Consider the following 18613-nt stretch of genomic DNA (forward strand, 5'->3'; position numbering starts at 1 on the left):
AGACTTGGCCAAAGCACAGGGCTTTTGGCAATGGCTTGGTATGTGGAATGCATTACCCACTTAAATCAAAGTCCACATACCTGTTATTTCTTTTTTCCATTTTCCATTCACCATAGTGGTGTGTTTTCTTTTTTTTTTTTTTAAAGGTCCTCAGGCCTCTGGGCAAGAATTTAATCTCTAGAGTGTTACATGCCCAAACATCCTTTGTCCGTGCAATTTATTTAAATGAGTGGTATGGATGATTTTTTATTGGCATCCTTTTACTGCAAATGATAATGGTACCTTCTGTCAGTTGATAAGTTTACAAAATGCTTTGATGTGCAGTCTCTAACTAAAATCCCTGTAAGTTTTAATCCTCATTGCAGTTTGTAAAAGCAGATGGTAATAGTACAATGATGAAGAGCTTCATTATTCTTTTTTTAGTTTATTTAAATTCAAGTCAGTTAACATACAGTATAGTATTGGTTTTAGGCATAGAACCCAATGATTCATCACTTACATATAACACCCAGTGCTCAGCCACACAAGTGCCCTCCTTAATGCTCATCACCCATTGAGCCCATACCCTCACCCACCTCCCCTCCAGCAACCCTCAGTTTGTTCTCTGTATTTAAGATTCTCATGGTTTGCCTCCATTTTTCATATTTTTCCTTCTCTTCCTTTTATGTTTATCTGGTGTGTTTCTTAAATTCCACATATAAGTGACATCAATATGTATCTTTCTGACTTATTTCACTTACATAATACACTCTAGTTCCATGCACGTTGTTACAAATGGCAAGATTTCATTCTTTTTGATTGCCGAGTAATATCCTAGGTAATATACAATATCTTCTTTATCCATTCCTCAGTCAATGGACATTTGTGCTTCTCCCATATTTGGCTGTTGTTGATAGTGCTGCTATAAACATTAGGGTGCATGTGCTCCTTGAAATCAGCATTTTTGTATCCTTTGGATAAATGCCTAGTAGTGAAATAGCTGGGTCATAGGGTAGTTTTATTTTTTTGAGGAAACTCCACATTGTTCTCTAGAGTGGCTGCGCCAGTCTGCATTCCCCCCCAACAGTGCAAAAGTGCTCCCCCTTTTCTGCATCTTTGCCAAGATGGGTTGTTTTCGGAGCTGTTAATTTTATCCATTCTGAGAGGTTTGAGGTGTTAGCTCATTGTGGTTTTGATTTGTATTTCCCTGATGATGACAGCCTCATTGTTCTTAACCAAAGAATAGATTACCATCTTGTACCATATGTAGAATGATCGATGTGTCTGATATATATAGCACTCAAAAAGTGATTTGTCTTTGTTGTAACGCTAGACTCTGTCATCTTATAGATTCTGGCAGTGTTTTAATGCATTGCCTCAATAGTCAAGAATCTGGGGGCACGCGGGTGGCTCAGTCACGTAAGAGTCCAACTTTGGCTCAGGTCATGATCTCGCATCAGGCTCTGTGCTGACAGCTCGGAGTCTGGAGCCTGCTTCAGATTCTATGTCTTCATCTCTCCCTGCCCCGTCCCCCCTCACACGTGCTCTCTCAGAAATAACATTTAAAAAAAAAAAAGTCAAGAATCTGATTTTCCTGAACTCCATAAACTTCTCCTGTTACTGCTTATTATCCTCTGTACCAAATGAACTGTTGTCCTGTTATTTACTCATTTGTAAAATGCATTTCCATCTTTTATGTGTTCTGCATTCTTATTCAATTACAAACTTCTCAAAAATGGTAATTATATCCCAAAAGCCTTGTACAAATTTGAGACTCAAAATAGTCAGCTGATTCAAGTTGGTTTTACATTCAAAATTACTTTTCCTAAGTGTGCTGTTAAAAGGAACTTAGTTTCAGGCAAATGGCAAACAGCTTTACTGACTGAATTTCTTAAGAGGATTTGCTCTCTGTATTCTTTGAATGAAATTTGCCAAATATTGCATAGTAAGTTAATGCATAATTCTTAAGCATAGAATCAAACATACCTACAACTCCAAGGGATTTATTTTGTTTTGTTTTTTTAATGTAAAGACATAAGGCCTAGCCTAGACTGTTTGACAAGTACTTTTTCTTTCCTCATGCTGCTTCGAGAATATATGTGTATTCACCGTCCTCATGATTTCAAAATAGAATTAGGAAGGAATATTGTTTCCCACCTCTAAAGGATATATCACATTTTTTAAAATTTCTCTCCCACACAGCTATGAATTCCAGGTGAAACCCAAAAACCCACTTGGAGAAGGCCCAGCCAGCAACACGGTGGCATTCAGTACTGAATCAGGTAATCACATCAATTCCCAAATCAAGGATGTAAAGAGCCTCAATGTTTTGCATATGGAGATTGTTTGAAATTCAGCTAAATAAACACGGTGTATAGTTTCTTGAATTTCAAAACAAATTGATCAAAGTAGCTTTAAGAAAATACTACTTACATTTTTTTTCACTTATTTTGATGTCAAAAAAAGGCGTATCAGTTTAAAAGATAAAAAGTGGGCTCCTGGGTAGCTCAGTCTGTTAAGCCTCTGACTTGATTTCCACTCAGGTCATGATCTCTCACCATCATGAGACGGAGCCCCATGTTAGGCATGGAACCTGCTTAAGATTCCTCCCCACTCCCTTCCCTCTAGTCCTCCCCCACTCCTGCACACAAATGTGCTCATGTGCTCTTTCTCTAACAAAAAAAAAGGAGGGGGGGGGGAATCTATACTTACAAACTGAACAAATGCTCCTCTGTATGCTTAAAATCCAAGACTAGAATCAAAATATCAGACACACTGAGCCGCGGTACCTCCAGAAAGGGAATTTGATACTTTTTTGATAAACAGCTGTGAAATTTTCTGACCTACATTCCAATTCCTTTTAAAGATAAATCTATACTCACAGCATTATTTGTGTAATTTTTACACCAACTGTACGTCATGGCATTTTGGTAATTTTACCATCAATAGTTTTCTGTCTGAATTTAAAAGAGGAAGCTTTAAAATGGAATGAGCGCTTGAAGAGCAACAAAAAATTCCAAAAGATGCAGCTGAGTACCTGGCAGAAGACTGTCCAATGGAGAACAATTCCAAAACACCCCTTCAAATTGTCTTTAGCAAGAGTGTACCACTTTGCAAGTCAGACTTGACTGTAAGCGTCCACCTTCTTCACTCTGCCACCGAAACACCAGGGCTTACCTAGTAACATCTGACTCTGTGTTTGCTATTTCTCTTCAGCGGACCCAAGAGTCAGCGAGCCAGTTTCTGGTAAGTACCTGTGTCAGTGTGAACACAATACGTGCTTTTCTAAACTGATTCAACTAAACAGGCATGGCAGAGTTTTGGTCATGATTTCATTTTCATCCATTTAGTCTTAGAATATCAGCCAGGTGCAAATACTTACCTAAAACATTCACTAACATTGAGAACCTAGGATGTTTGGGGAACAAGTTGGATATTTTGAAACTCCCTGTCATTCGTGTGCGAGGCCAGCTCAAAATTTGTTAAATAAGTCACGACAGAACAACTTCATTTCCACCTTTAATAGCAAGTCACATTAAAGCAGCTGTTTAAATTATATACTGCTACCAAAACAAAGCAACAAAATCTTAAATTTGCTCCTAAAGGGATGCTGGTCTACACTCAACACCTAAACACACCGCTTCTCTCACTAGTGACAGGAACTTAATTAGGGGTTTATATGTTTAAACTCATAGAATGGTTTGAGTCTAATATTTAGCATTGTAGAAAACCAGGTTATCAGCAAGTTGACAATGAACTTTGCAAACTGCTTTCTAAAAAGCATTAAACTGGGGCACCTGGGTGGCTCAGTCAGTTGAGTGTCCAACTTTGGCTCAGGTCATGATCTTGTGCTTCACTGCTGTCAGTCTGGCAGCGCAGAGCCTGCTTTGGATCCTCTGTCCCTTCTTGCTGCCCTTGCTTGCACTCTCTCAAAAATAAACATTTAGAAACAAAACAAAACAAAAAAGCATTTAGGACGGCTCTTCAATACGCAAAGTTGGATGCTAACCTCAAACCATTTGTTCTCCTTCTGTAGCAGGAAGAGATGCCATCTGGACCGAAAGACCCTTTAATTCAGACTCTTACTCAGAATGTAAGGGCAAACAGTATGTCAAACGGACATGGTATAAAAAGTTTGTAGGGGTGCAGCTGTGCAACTCTCTCAGATACAAGATTTATCTGAGTGACTCCCTCACAGGTAAGTGGGGCTCCCAGCTCTGTTTTGAGCCTTGTCCTTCAGGGAATGCTTTACAGCATTCTGTAACTTAGCCTTTTCTATGGACAGCTCCAGCCATTACTTTTCTTTTGAGCAATTTTTTTCTTTTTGAGCAAGATAGTCCTGGAATACTTAGCCTGGGATTCGAGATATGCTATTAGAATGTAAATAATGAAAATGCAACTTGAAACAAAACCATCATGGCAAATTTGAATGTAAAGGCACTTGGCCATATCAAAGTTCCATTTTGTTACAGCCACCAAAGACAGACAAGCCTACTGATAATAAAATGAGTGAAACAATAATCATGGAAGGAAGAGGACAGATTTAATGTTTTAAGTCTGTCAGAGACCAGATCAAAACACCTGACCAAAAGGGTTGTAAATCCTTGATCCAGACCTGATCAGTGCATGGTTACCATGTTCTCTCATATACAGTAAAAATTTTAAACAAATAAGGCTGGCCTCACCATGGAAAGGCAGACATTTGTTCAGGCACTCAATAAGCAGCTACTGTGTTCAGATGTTTTCTAGGTGCTGGGGACAAACCAGTAAACAAACCTGATTCCTGCTTTCTAGCAGCTTACAATTTAGTAGAGACAGACAACTATGTACAGAAAGATTAAAAGAGGTGAGAGAAAATGGCCCAACGGAAGCTCCTTTAGCTGGAATGGTCTCTCTGAAAAGCTAAGATTTGTGCTAAAAAGAAAACTAGAAGGAATCACCCCAGCAAAAATGTAGCGATGAAGCACTAGAGGGAGAAGGAAGAGAAATGCAAAGGCCTCTGCCAGAACACGCCTAGCCAGTTCCACTAGTGTGGCTCAGGTGTAGTAAGGGGAAGGTCAGGCAGGCAGGCATAAAATCATGGGTTCTCTTTTGAATAGGAGACTGCAGGAGAGACTTATGAAGAGGGGTAACATTATCTGAGCTGCATTTTAAAGAGATGACTGATCTCTGGGAGGAGAGGGAGAGGAGTAAGAGAGACAAGAGTAAAAGCAGTGGTGCCAGCTGAAGACTTACTCCATACTTCAGTGAAAAGACACTGATGGCTTGAACTGGTGGGGGGGGGGGGGGGAGTACAGAAGCAGGGAAGACTTTATCTGAAAAAATTTGATTATTTCAGAATTATCCTTTATCAAAGATAGTATTACTTTATGATGCTTTAATTTCCGGTTCCTCAGGAAAATTTTATAACATAGGCGATCAGAGAGGCCATGGAGAAGATCACTGCCAGTTTGTGGATTCGTTTTTGGATGGCCGCACAGGACAGCAACTAACTTCTGACCAGTTACCCACCAAAGAAGGTATGTTTTCTGAGCCTCCTCCTAAGCCAGAGGATTTTACAAAGAGAATTCAAGCTGAGGAAAGCAATCATTTTAAAAATTATTCTACAGTATTGCTGCTCTAATTATCTGACTAGAAAAAAAGATCTTCACATAAGACCTTAATAGAAATTTCTCAAATTACCTCCCAGTCCTTAAGACTCTACTCCTTAGAGCTAAAGGAAATTACACACGGACATCTATTAAAGGCATTCTACTCCAAGAACACCTGAATTTGCAAAAACAGCTATAAAAGAGTAGTATTTCCCAATCTTAAATCACTCTTGTATTACCTTTATTGTTTTGTCATACCGAGCACACTGGCGTTTTTTTATTCCCTTATTATTTGCCTTAGAAGTCATTATATAAACATAATTAAAATTGAACAATTCTGGTGAGTAATGAATAACCACTGTAACTTGCTGAAGACATATTAGCATTAAGTTCCTCGAGAATTCAAAAGACTGAAAATTTAATCCTTATCCAGGCAGGGCAGGAGAGAGCAAATTAAATGTCCACATTACTCAGGAATCACTAAGAGGTTTTTAAATTATTTGACTAGTCTTTTCAGCAACACGTTTTGTTCACTGGCTTTTAAGTCATCTTTTACTAGAAGTTGAAACTGCTGCCTCTTACGAATTGGATATGAAACATACTGCAAATTGTGTGTATTGCCCTAACATTTACATTCACAGCAAAATTTGTAATCATTTGATGTAGCATCCTTAAAGGAAGATTTCACTTACATTTAATTTTTAGAAATTTAGCATTCTTAGAATGACCCTTTGTTTCCTAACACTGTGGTAAACACCACCTTACTGGTCACTTCTTCACAGACCACTAGTCTGTAATGTGCAGAAAGAACACTTTCACAAAAGATGCAGAGAGTATACTGAACGTGGCCAAGACACTCAGAACAAAAAACCCCTCTGACTCCTACCCACTTTCAGCTTGGTCTCTCAGGCACTACCAACCAGCTCATCCCAACACATAGGCAGGTATCAGAAGAGTTTCAGGTGCCCCTCCTGTTTAGCCAGCCATTACTATCTTAGTAAAGACACCAGGGTCTCTATTACCACCTACTTTCTAAAATACTTTGCTTCACCTAGAGTAACATTCAGCCATTTAGTGACACCCTTCAGTCTGTGAGTGGTGACGGCCAAAACAGAGCAGCTATTAAAATAAAATCATTTTCCTTCTTAGGTTATTTCAGAGCAGTTCGCCAGGAACCTGTCCAATTTGGAGAAATAGGTGGTCACACCCAAATCAATTATGTCCAGTGGTATGAATGTGGGACCACAATTCCTGGAAAATGGTAGATGCTGCAATCATGTTCAAAAGTGCCTTCTGTTCTATCACGGCAAAAAACAATTGGAAATGCTATAGTATTTGTCACATTCATTTAAAGCTGTTATGTTTACTATGTATTAAAGTTTAATAGCAATAGTAGATGTTTATTAGATTGCTGAGAATATTTATCAGGTTTTACAAAATCATTTTAAGAAAACAAGATATTAACAATAACATTTTTAGGGAAGCTGGCTCCCTATTCATGGTATTTTAAGAGATCATTTGTATATTATTTATCACACTGTTGTAATGATGTTTTGAGATACTTTTATAACAAATTTAACATCAAAAACTAATATACTTTTTAAAAAATATTTACTTTTATTAAAGTGTATTCTTCTTACTGGTGAGTTAATTCCATAAATCTCAACTTGGTTTAACTTATTAGATCAAATTATCTTTAGCATTTGTATCAGGGGAGGGGGAGGGTCCTAATATTCATGTTTATTTAAAGTTCAAACTTTTAGCAATAGCTAAACAGCTTTTCTGAAGCATTTCAGTAGTTAACCCTTCATGCTGATAAACATTTCCTTAAATCTTTGCAAATTACTGAAAATATTGTTTGAAGCAGGAAATTTGACTTCAGCTGCAAACTGAATATCTGACGTTCAATTTCAAAACACTCATTTTCTTTCTACCCATAAATGTGTTACAATGTCTGAATGTACTTTGTCAAACTGTCCCGTTAAGCAATTGCCTTCATATTATTTTTAATATAATTCTAATTAAGCTGTATGTAGAGTCAATGTGAAGTCTTCCCTACCATTTTACAGGATATGTACTCTACTTTTATACATTAGACCTCTATGCACGAATGTATCAGATGATGTTTTCATAATTTTGTCTAACTCAACCTGTAATGAAAATCTGTTTTAAAAAAGTCCTTCATTTGGAGGATAGGAGAATGCTGCCTCGTTGCCCTTATTCTGAAAGGACCTTTCCTCTGCTCTCCATCATGCTTCAATTTTATCAGTGCTGTTTTGTATTTTTTAAGCAAGTATAAACTGCAATAAAGAGATGTAGTTTTTTTAAGACTGAGTTCTTCATTTCTGAATGATTCATCTAAGGAAAATCACAAAGTTAGTTATTCAGGATCTACCCCCCCCCCCCCCCCCGGTATCTAAGTGTCATGGTTTTAAGCCAATGATTATTAAATGCATTTCTTTTAAAGACAGGACAAAAAACAAATGGCACCATGTTTCCTGATATAGAAAACTGTGAGCTAAAATGTCTACACTTAACAGACCAAACATCAAAAAGGATTTCGCTCATGTAGTTTAGTCATTGACATATACAAGACCACTAATGGATTCAATTGTCTTTATTAACCTATCAATGTTACATTTTATACATAATACCTAGTTGTCTTCTCAAAGGGATCTACTTTAGTACATCATGTTAATAATAAAAAGCCAAGTAAGATGGCTAAACTTCAACCTAGCGTTTTAATATCCTCCGGACAAGGCAAGCTAGAAAGTCAATCACTTGACACACGTCAGAGTAGTGTTCCAAAATCACTAAGCAGCTGCTACACTTTTAAGCAAGGGAAGAAAAAAACTTTCATTTTGGTCTTTTTGTGTTCTAGCAAATTATACTTTCAATTAACAGCAACAATGATATCAAAAAATGCTCTGCTTTTTAAATTTCTGGACTTCAATACAAATTAAAATAGTAGTACTGGAGTCTTTTGGGAGGCAAATAAGCTAGCAGCTACAGTAATCAGTGTAGCTGAGCCTCTTTATCGATAACCAGGTCCAGGTTGGGTATAGCCCTGACCAAAGGGAGGGCGGGTACGTGCATAAGGGTTAGGCCCACTAGGAGGTGGAGCCATAGTACTTCCAGGAGGTGGAGTAAAACCTGGTCTCGGCTGATAGGCCCCGGGTTGGCTTGGAGCCATTCCAGGCTGTGAGGCAGGGGCCACAGTGTAACTGGTAGGCTGAGAAGTTTGGGTAGTGTAAGTTTGTGAAGGGTAACTGCTCGCCTGGTACTGCTGCGGTGGTTGAGCAGGCAGTTGTTGAGGCTGACCCGCAAAGGCAGGAGCCGGTGCCTGGGAAGTTGGTTGCTGGCCATATCCCTGGAACTGCTGAGGCTGCTGGGGTCCAGTCTGCTGACTATAACCTGCTGAAAAGGCAAAATAAAGTACACATATACCTTATTTTTCTTTTGGTGAAAATTTTCCAGAGAATTAGTCTTACTGTAATGGACCAAAAAAGAGGAGAAATTTAAACTTATTCCTAAGTATTTATGTAACAAGTAGCGTAGATTCCATCATATAATATTACTTCAAAACCAAGTAGTAGCAAAAAGGTATTGCCTAAACAATTTCTTACAACACTCTAATCTTAAATGGAAACCAATATATGCATATGTCTTCATTATGTTTCTGGACGACTTAATCCCTGAGAGCAAATACCTGTTCTAGCATAATCCTAATAAGAACAGATGCTCAAATGATAAATGCAGGAATATAAAGTTAGTCATTAACCTGGCATGGAGGGGAGGCCTATTTAACAACTGTAGCAAGTAAAAACACATTGCAGACAATATTTTTAAATGAAGCAGTGGTGCTACAAATACATCTTACTGTGGTAATGAGATGCTTTAAGGTTTATTCACTCTATAAAAACTAAGCCATTTAAGAATAAACATTAAGTAACCATTTTCACAATCCTACAAATCCTTCATTTCTTTTAGATTTGGTATCTGATGTTTTGCCTTTACACTTTGAACAGTAACAGCATAACACACAAAAAGCATACCATATCGCCCCACAATATCAACATCTATATTCATTATTTACTAGGATGTAAATTTTTTTTAAAAGAACAAGTCTGCTTCACTAAAAACTTTTATCTCTACCATGAAACACACCTGCAGCTACTTGCAATGAAACCTCTCCAATGACTGGAATCCTGTCAGCATTAAATACCAGATACATAAGAAAATTATTAAAATATGTACAACCCTGCATTAAAAAAAAAAAAAGGATTGAATGAATTTGAGTATATTCTGAACTCACCTTGAACCTGGGTTCAAAATTTACTCATGAAAGAAACCTTTTTGACATAGTCCATGAATAAAACTGGAAAGGTCAAAGGGAAACTGCCAAACCAAAAGTGTCAAAAATGGTCCAATGTTACCACCACCACTTACAGTCTCCAAGCAGAGTACTTAGTTGACTATTTCCACATCTCCCAAATTCAAGTTAATAGGACTAGTGGGATCAGAAATACAAAGATGATAATTGGAAAACTAAATTTTACTCATGTGAAGAAGGCCCTACTAAAATCATTAAGAACAAGCTTAACTTTTAATAAGTAAATCAAGTCATTTTACTTATGGTACCAAATACTGAAGTCAACTCATGATAAAATCTTCAATGTTATACAACTTCTCCTAACTTCTACATTAAAACTTGCTTAATTTTTTACTGTAAATTCTTGGAGAGACAGAAGGATCAGCTATTTTACTGAAAATGTCTATATAAGTTAAGACTATGAGCAAAAAAATGCTGCCTTTTCATCCTGGCAATTGAAATCTAGACTGGCTTTTTAACTGAGTCTGGAAACAACCAGATCCTTAATTATTTCTCAATAGCAGGAATAACGATGGGCCTAAGATGCCATTTCATTAGCAACCTTCTAGTCTTTGATCATAATGTGGCATTGCTTCTTTTTGTGTACAGTTTCCCTCCCACCCCCACCCTCACCCTTGAAAAACAAGTTTGGTGAAGAACAAAAATCTCAAGGAATGGAAATTATGGGACTTTTTAAAGTTAATTAGTATAGGGCAAGGGAGCATATGATCCACAAAGTCTAAAATATTTACTATCTAGACTTTTATGGCAGGTAAGTCTGCCACCACTGGACTAGGTTGGAGAATGCAGCATGATATAAGTAATGAACAGCAAAGTCAGGTACACTGGTTCTGATATAGCTTCCCCACTGAATGCTTGCATGTCACAACCCCTCTGAACCAGTTGTCTCGTTTATACAATGAGTGGGTGAGACAAGGACAAAAAATAAAAAACCTGGCTGCACTTTAGAATGACGTGCTTTGCTTTTTTAAAATATCAAAGCCTAAGTCTCACTCCTAACCTGAAACAAAATATCTGGGAGTAGAGTCCAGGCACCAGCACAGAGGGGGCTGAAATCCCCTGGACTAGAATGAGGACTAGGTCTTTTCAGCTCTATTATTTCTACAAGTTACGTAATTTGTAACACTACAACTTTAAAGGAAACCTGAAATAACTTCCCCTAATATAATAATCCAAGCTTAAATTCATCTCACCTACCTTACATAATTAAAAACTAACAGCTACAGGTTAAATCACTCTACAGCAAACATAATCCAAATAAAAAATTGCTATCTGCATTAAAATATACCAAACTCCAACTAAGATAGGCCATAAAATTTTAGTTCAAGAGGCATGACACAGTTTTTTGTTTGTTTGTTTTCCTGTGAACAGCCTGAGAGTAAACATTCTAGGTTCTGTGGGCCACACAATCTCTGTTACAACTACTCAGCTCTGCCATTACAGTGCCAAGGAGCAACAGCATGACATGAATGGGTGTTGATGTATTCCAATAAAACTTAATACACAAAAACAAGTGACAGGCCATATTTGGCCTGTGGGCTACAATTTGCTAACTCCTACTCTAAATGATACTATAAAACTCTATAAAATAGAATTTAGGTAATATTCACCGTATGTAAGTTATTTTTAATTACAGTTGAAATTTTGATACTTAAATCTTTGGCTGTGAAACATGAGTGGAACAGAAACTCTGTTTTAACAAAAGTAAAATTACCTCATCTATAACTATCACAGTCAAAGCTACACTAAAGAGATTTGATATTTAAATATGGATAATCTTTAGTGGACAGAAGGTAAAAGAAAATACCTAGGATGCCTGTCTACAACATCTATATTCAACATTCTTTGCTGCATGGATTACATTTGACACAAGTCTATTTTTTTGGCCTGTTTTTTGGTATGCCTACATACTTTTTTGGAGATTTAAAAACCTAAGTAGCTTAATTTAGTTCTTATTTAATAAGACTGCCTTTTCATGTATGAGGAAACTACTATTATTTTTACAGTACCCTGGAATTATGTGTTACATATGAGGGAAAAAAAATCTTGCATTTTTGCAGTTCTAAGTCACTAAGAGCTAATCATAAGACTGTATCATACAAGATAGCTTTTGCTAAAAAATGCTTTCACGCTACAAGTTATTACAAAATCATCTACTATGACTGTTAAATGTTGATTTACAGTATTTATGCAAAATATTTATAAATAAATGCTATTTCCTCCAACAAACAAATACTTAAAACCTACTCTGACAATGTAAATATTACAAATCAAGGAATTAAGAGGAAAGGACTAAAGTTCGATGGGTATAGAAACAGCTCAACACCAACGAGTAGCTCCCTGGGGACACGTGCTCACCTGAATACTGAATACCGTACTGCTGTGGTGGCTGAGGCGGCGCCTGTGGCTGCTGAGCACCATAGCCGGCCTGTTGCGGGTACTGCTGGTACAGCTGACCTAAAAATGACAAGACAAGGAAAAGAGGCAGGTTTAATTTGATAAAGAGAAATATTTTTAAGGCTCATTTAATTCTCTCCCCATCCAAACACATAAATACACTTAGTAACAAGACACAAGAATGTGTTTCCCCTTTAAATGCTACGCACAGAGAAGAATGAACCGAACAAACGGAGCTGATCCACTGTGGATTAACTGCAGAGAACTCTAATGGGCAGCAAATAACACTAGTGTGGTTACTTCATAAATTCCAGAAAAACAAATGCTTTCAAACCCAAGTACCAACAGATACGTACTACTGATGTTTAGTAAAAATCAACCAAGTCAAAAAACAAAAAATAAAAATCTGAGAAAACGAACAAATACAACTGACAACTCCTAAATCTCTCCCAAAACAGTGTATTTGTCATCTAAAGGTTTGAACCTTTGTTACCACATGAATGGACTCTCTGGTAACAAGGAACTATGCGACATCTTTCATTACAGACCTCAGAGATTCCTATGGCATCTGGCAACAATTTGCTTTTCCATCATCCGAATATCCTAGCCCATCATGTTTCGGAATCTGATAAAGCCTACATGGTTCCTCACTGCACATTTTTGAAAATGGCTTGACAATGGGGATGTAAACTGGGAAATGAGAGTGCTATTTGCGATCAGGAGAGCACAGTTCCTATGGAAAAGTCTTTTGGGTACCGTTACTACCTGTAATTTCCAAACAAGCAAGGATTTATTGGTGCACATCTTTCTCATCTCTACTACTTTACTGTTGTTCTAACAGTGGATTTAGCTAGATATAATGCCTAGAGTAGCAATAAAACTTGCATTTACTATCTAATATTTAAGTCTTTAATTATATGTTTGCTCATTCAAAAAAAAAAAAAGTCACATTATCTTAGTGCCACCAAACTGAGGTGCACTAGGCAGCTAACACCCACAGGCTGAACTCAAGGAATAGAGCCCACTCCACTGGGCTCCCTGCTCAGCCCTATGTACCACAGCACTAACTGAGATATGCCTGTACTTATTAGAGCCAGTTTATTTTCTAGCAAGCAGTTGTTTGCTTTTTATGATAGAAATAAAATCTGCTTAGCTATTTTTAAACTATTAATCCTCTTCCCAAATACAATAACAAAAAGTTGACAAAAAGTTTCCTAAATGCTTTCTTCATGGTTTAAGACTTACAGACAGCACAAAATGTAACACAAGAGTGAACTACCTTGGAAGACACCACATTAATCCTAGATTGTATTTCATAACTAAATTTCAGAACAGCAAGAGAACAGGATGAAGCACAGAGTAATTGTGAAACTTCTCGTACTGCACTGTGTTGCACAAAGTGGCAGCCAGCCTCCATGATAACCCCCTGCACGGCTTTAGCATATGCACAAGACTCCTGCTGTCCTTTACATCTTTATAAACAAGAAAGATTAACCTCACGATACAAAAGAGCAATAAGCAATAAACACAGGAGTATTCACTCTCTTGTGTAGTCCCCTCCCACACTCAATAAGGCTGACCTATATACCAATAGAATATTGCAGAAATCACAATGACACTTCTGAGGACAGGTCATAAAAGACAGCCACCTTCTACCTTTCTCTCTCGGTCTTTCACTGACTCTCTGGTGGAAGCTGCCAAGGCATGAGGTCACCCAGCAGGCTGTGAGAGGTTTATGTGAGGAACTAAAGCCTCCAGACAACAACTGTGTGGAAAGAGTCATCTTAGAAGTAGATACTCTAGCTCAGATTAAGCTTCTGATGACTGCAACCTCATGAGAGACTGTGACACAAAACCACCTAGCTAAGCCACTTGCTCCCAGATCCCTGACTCTTTGGAACACTATGAGATAATAAATGTTTGTAGCTTTAAGTATCTATGCTTTGGGATAAATTGTTACACAGCAATAGATAATGAAAATACATAGTTTTAAACTTTGTAAACATGTAGGGGTGACAGCTATTGAAAAGAAAAAGAAGGCATGTAATCAAATAAAAAATGTGAATCTAGCCACCACTGTAATAAGATAATTATAAGACAAAAGAAATTCAAATATAGACTAGTATGTAACATTAAGAATCAGTTTTGTTAGGTGTAATAGTATAGAAGTTATGGTAAAAGAAAAACTACCAGTATAGACATGCATACTGAAATAGCTGAGTGAAATAACATGAAGTATTTGATTTAAAATACTTCAGGGAGGGGTGCCTATGCGGTGCAGTCGGTTAAGCCTACAACTCTTGGTTTCAGCTCAGGTTGTTATCTCATGGTACGGTTCGTGGGTTCGAGCCCTGCATTAGGCTTGGCGCTGACAATACAGAGCCAGCTTGGAATTCTCTCCCTCCCCCCCTCTCTCTGCTTCCCTCTGCTCTCTCTCTCAAAATAAATAAACTTTAAAAAATAAAGTACTCCAGCAAATTAAAAAAAAAAAAAAAAAAGAGGGGACCAAGGAGGATACATGAAAATAGAATGCCAAAACATTGGTAAGTGTTGAAGCTGCATAATGGACTCATGTAGAGTTGATTATTCTAGTTCTACTTTCGTGTATGTTTCTATTCAAGTTATCATTCTATTATCAGAAGATTTTACATATTTTAATTCTAGCCTTTTCACCTTTTTGGTTTGTTTGTCAAACAGCAAAACCTCCTGGTCTCCCTGATGATTTTTTAATGCTCTTCTCTGTGTCCTCACCACTTCAAAGTTTTTGGCCAACTACTCAACTGCACATAGTTTTCCAATAACAGAGGTGCCTACTTTGTCTGAAAAAGGATAACACTCTCCATTTTGTTTCTTTTCATGATGCTCAACAATATGTTTTTAATCAAACATATTAAGACCAAAATCCAGGGTGGCTGGGTGGCTCAGTCGGTTAAGCGTCCGACTTCAGCTCATGATCTCATAGTTCGCGGGTTCAAACCACACGTCGGGCTCTGTGCTGACAGCTCAGAGCCTGGAGCCTGCTTCGGATTCTGTCTCTCCCTCTCTCTCTGCCCCTCCCCTGTTCACGCTCTGTCTTTGTCTCAAGAGTAAATAAACATTAAAAAAAAAAAAAAAAAAAAAAGACCAAAATCCTTGGGGGAAAGTTATAATTCCAAGGTCCCTTTTATGGACTTTAAATAACAACTCAGATTTAGTTTAGATTATTTCATATTGTCTTATAAGAAATTCCTATGTTAACCTATTATTAGTAATGGATTTTTATTGATTTTCTCTTCAAATTATAACCAGCGGCTGATATAACTGGTGATGTCAGGGACTCAATATACATCACAGGTCAAAAAGTACTCATTAAAATGGACCATACTTCATCCTATAAATAACTGATATATTAAGCCAGGGCTGTGCTATCCAATACAATTGCCACATGGCTACTAAGCACCTGAAATGCCGCTAGTCTTAACTACGATATACTGTACGTTTTGGAAGTGTTTCGAACTGGTGCCACACCCCAGATTTCCAATACACAGTACAAAAAAATAAAAGTAAAACATTAGTAACTTCTTTTTTTTTTTTTTTTAATTTTTTTTTTTTTTTTGTGTGTGTGTGTCAACATTTATTTTTGGGACAGAGAGAGACAGAGCATGAACGGGGGAGGGGCAGAAAGAGGGAGACACAGAATCGGAAACAGGCTCCAGGCTCCGAGCCATCATCAGCCCAGAGCCCGACGCGGGGCTCGAACTCCCGGACCGCGAGATCGTGACCTGGCTGAAGTCGGACGCTTAACCGACTGCGCCACCCAGGCGCCCCAGTAACTTCTTAATAATTACATGTTGATACATCAGATACTAGGTTATGTAAAATGTATAACTAACAATTTTACCTTTTTAAAAACCTTTTTAAGTGTGACAAATAAAAAAATTACATGTGGTTTCCACTGTTCTTTTTCTTGAACAGCACTGATCTAGAAACTCACCTCCAGAACGCTACTGATTGATGTCACGTGTTAATAACTGTACAATTTTTATAGTGTATGTTTTAACGTAAATTAATAAAATAGAAAACAAAGAAGTTTTAGCAAGGTACACAGTTAATGCCATGCTAAATGAATTCACTGCATATTGAACACTGTTAACCTGATGCCTCTGGAAAAAGGAACTTGGTTGCTATGGGTCAGAGGTGGGAGAGAGAATTTGTGAACTGTATTTTTAAATTTTTACCTGCTTGAAAATAATTTTTCAATTAAAATAAACCCAACAAAATAATTTGAGACATTAACAGAGCCTTAAATCTCATTCCTTTATAAGTGAACAGCAAACATTATTTGGTACAATTATCCCTCCAACTGCCATTCTACAACAGTATACACTGCTTAAGATGCAATTTTTTAAAAACAGAGATGAAAGCTGACCTGAACTGAAGAACATATTAGAGGAGTAAAATCCTTAGGAAAAATATTTTCAATCGCAAGGCCCTTTTTAAGGAATTTAAGTAACATAAGGAGCCATTAAACTCCCTTCATACCCAAACTCTGCTTTCTCTGTTGCAGTCCACATCTGCTTCTAGTTTGTTCCAGTTTGGGGCAGCTGCACCTTTGTACAAAGACTATAACTAGGGATGGTTGAGAAAAAGCTGAAGCAGTAAGAAATTCTTCCCAAACTATTCACTCATCAGCAAAATGCAACCTGCTAGACCCTATGACTAGCATTCATCCAACAGGACAACTCTAAAAATGTAGCCACAGGATGATTAGGACTCTATTACCTAAGTGCTCAGTTCATTTTAGGCAATAGATTTTTTTTTTTATATGATTAATAAACTCAGTCACTTGCTTCTGTTGCTGAAAATACACACCACCACTTGACCCTTTTATACATAAATAGAGCACCACCTGGTGTTTGTTTTCAAGTGGAATGTGCAGTTTTTAAACTTCAGTGCCTGCTGTCCTGAGCTTGTGGCCCCTCAGTCCCCTTCAACCATGGTAATGACCCCTTTATCTGTTTAAATACTGAGCTTTCAAGTTCTATTTCATTTGGGACTAGAGACAGTCTCTTAATACCACTAATTTTGTCCAGTTTTCATAATTTACCACGAGAAAATATTAAACCCAGAGAGATTAAACTGCTCATCCAAGGACACATCATTTAGAGAAGACAAGTTTGATTTAAAATACACTGTTTTTCCACAAAAGACATATTACATATTGCTAACTGCACAAAAATTTAAGGGCTATTTATCTTTCAAAAAATTACACTTAACTACAGTTATGCTTTACTTCTATTTTAAAAATAGCTCCAATTACAAAAATAATACATTGATGCAAGAAGGGAAAGGAAGCACCTAAGTATTATTATGCAATATGAAATGTCACATCAATGGGTCATCTCTGACATTACCACTGACTGGTGACTGGTATGAATCCTTCCTGATTGGTTGCCATGTATCTATATTCATACAAGCACTTTTTAAGGTATTCTTCTTTTCAATAATCAGAAGCATATCTGACAAATTGTTCTATTTGGGTTTTAACCCCAAAACATACCGTTATCAGTAAATCAAAAGTTTTTACAACTGTATTTATAGCATGAATGGTTATGTAATCTTTATCATCACCGACAATGCTGCAATAAACATCTCTACACATTTACCTCCCCAAATATGTGCTCTTATTTCTATTTTACCTTCACTCTGACCTGCTTGTGTCTGAGCTCCTGTATATGGTGGCTGCTGTGGCTGAACTCCTGGTGGGTGAGCTGCAGAGGAGGAGGAAGCAATGCTGTCAGGTGTTCCTGAACGGTCTTCTGCAGGAGCACTGGGTGGCCCTAAATGGTCATGAAAAGTCAGTTTAGTTTCTAATACGAGAATTCTCCCCAGCAAGCTGAACAAATAAGTTTGGTTAAAAGAGAACAAAAATGAAAGTACTACAGAGTAAGCACAACCACAAATACAGCCTTTTACACTGAATGTATATACTTCATTTTTTCCTCTGCTTCACTCTCTTAAGAATACACATCAACAGGGGCGCCTGGGTGGCTCAGTCAGTTATGCATCCAACTTCGGCTCAGGTCATGATTTCGCAGTCCGTCAGTTCGAGCCCCACATCGGGCTCCAAGCTGACAGCTAGGAGCTTGGAGCCTGCTTCAGATGCTGTGTCTCCCTCTCTCCCTGCCCTTCCCCTGCTCACACTCTGTCTCTCTCAAAAATAAATAAACATTAAAAAATTAAAAAAAAAAAGACATAGCAATGACTGGAAATC

At 37.5% G+C, this 18613-nt stretch overlaps 2 protein-coding genes across 27 annotated transcripts in view; one reads left to right on the plus strand and one right to left on the minus strand.

The window, feature by feature from the left end:
• The window catches only part of ABI3BP (ABI family member 3 binding protein), a 265227-nt gene extending 257329 nt beyond the window's left edge, over positions 1–7898 (plus strand). For all 23 annotated transcript variants that reach the window (XM_047874847.1, XM_047874857.1, XM_047874848.1 and 20 more), the window contains 5 exons: positions 2182–2261; positions 3196–3225; positions 4016–4177; positions 5376–5498; positions 6720–7898. In XM_047874847.1, coding sequence (XP_047730803.1) covers positions 2182–2261; positions 3196–3225; positions 4016–4177; positions 5376–5498; positions 6720–6835 — 511 coding nt within the window. In that variant the 3' untranslated portion in view covers positions 6836–7898. The remainder of the gene's footprint in view (positions 1–2181; positions 2262–3195; positions 3226–4015; positions 4178–5375; positions 5499–6719) is intronic.
• Positions 7899–8172: 274 nt separating this feature from the next.
• TFG (trafficking from ER to golgi regulator) overlaps positions 8173–18613 on the minus strand; it is a 32967-nt gene continuing 22526 nt past the window's right edge. Inside the window, exons 6-8 of one of the 4 annotated variants that reach the window (XM_047874874.1) lie at positions 18051–18179; positions 12322–12420; positions 8173–8984 (exon numbers count right to left, since the gene is read on the minus strand). In XM_047874874.1, the coding sequence (XP_047730830.1) occupies positions 8605–8984; positions 12322–12420; positions 18051–18179 (608 nt within the window). In that variant the 3' untranslated portion in view covers positions 8173–8604. Of the gene's footprint in view, positions 8988–12321; positions 12421–18038; positions 18180–18613 lie in introns of all 4 variants that reach the window. The other 3 variants (XM_047874873.1, XM_047874872.1, XM_047874871.1) reach the window with 3 other exon arrangements.

The sequence above is a fragment of the Prionailurus viverrinus genome, chromosome C2, assembly GCF_022837055.1.
Source record: "Prionailurus viverrinus isolate Anna chromosome C2, UM_Priviv_1.0, whole genome shotgun sequence".
Lineage (NCBI taxonomy): Eukaryota > Metazoa > Chordata > Mammalia > Carnivora > Felidae > Prionailurus > Prionailurus viverrinus.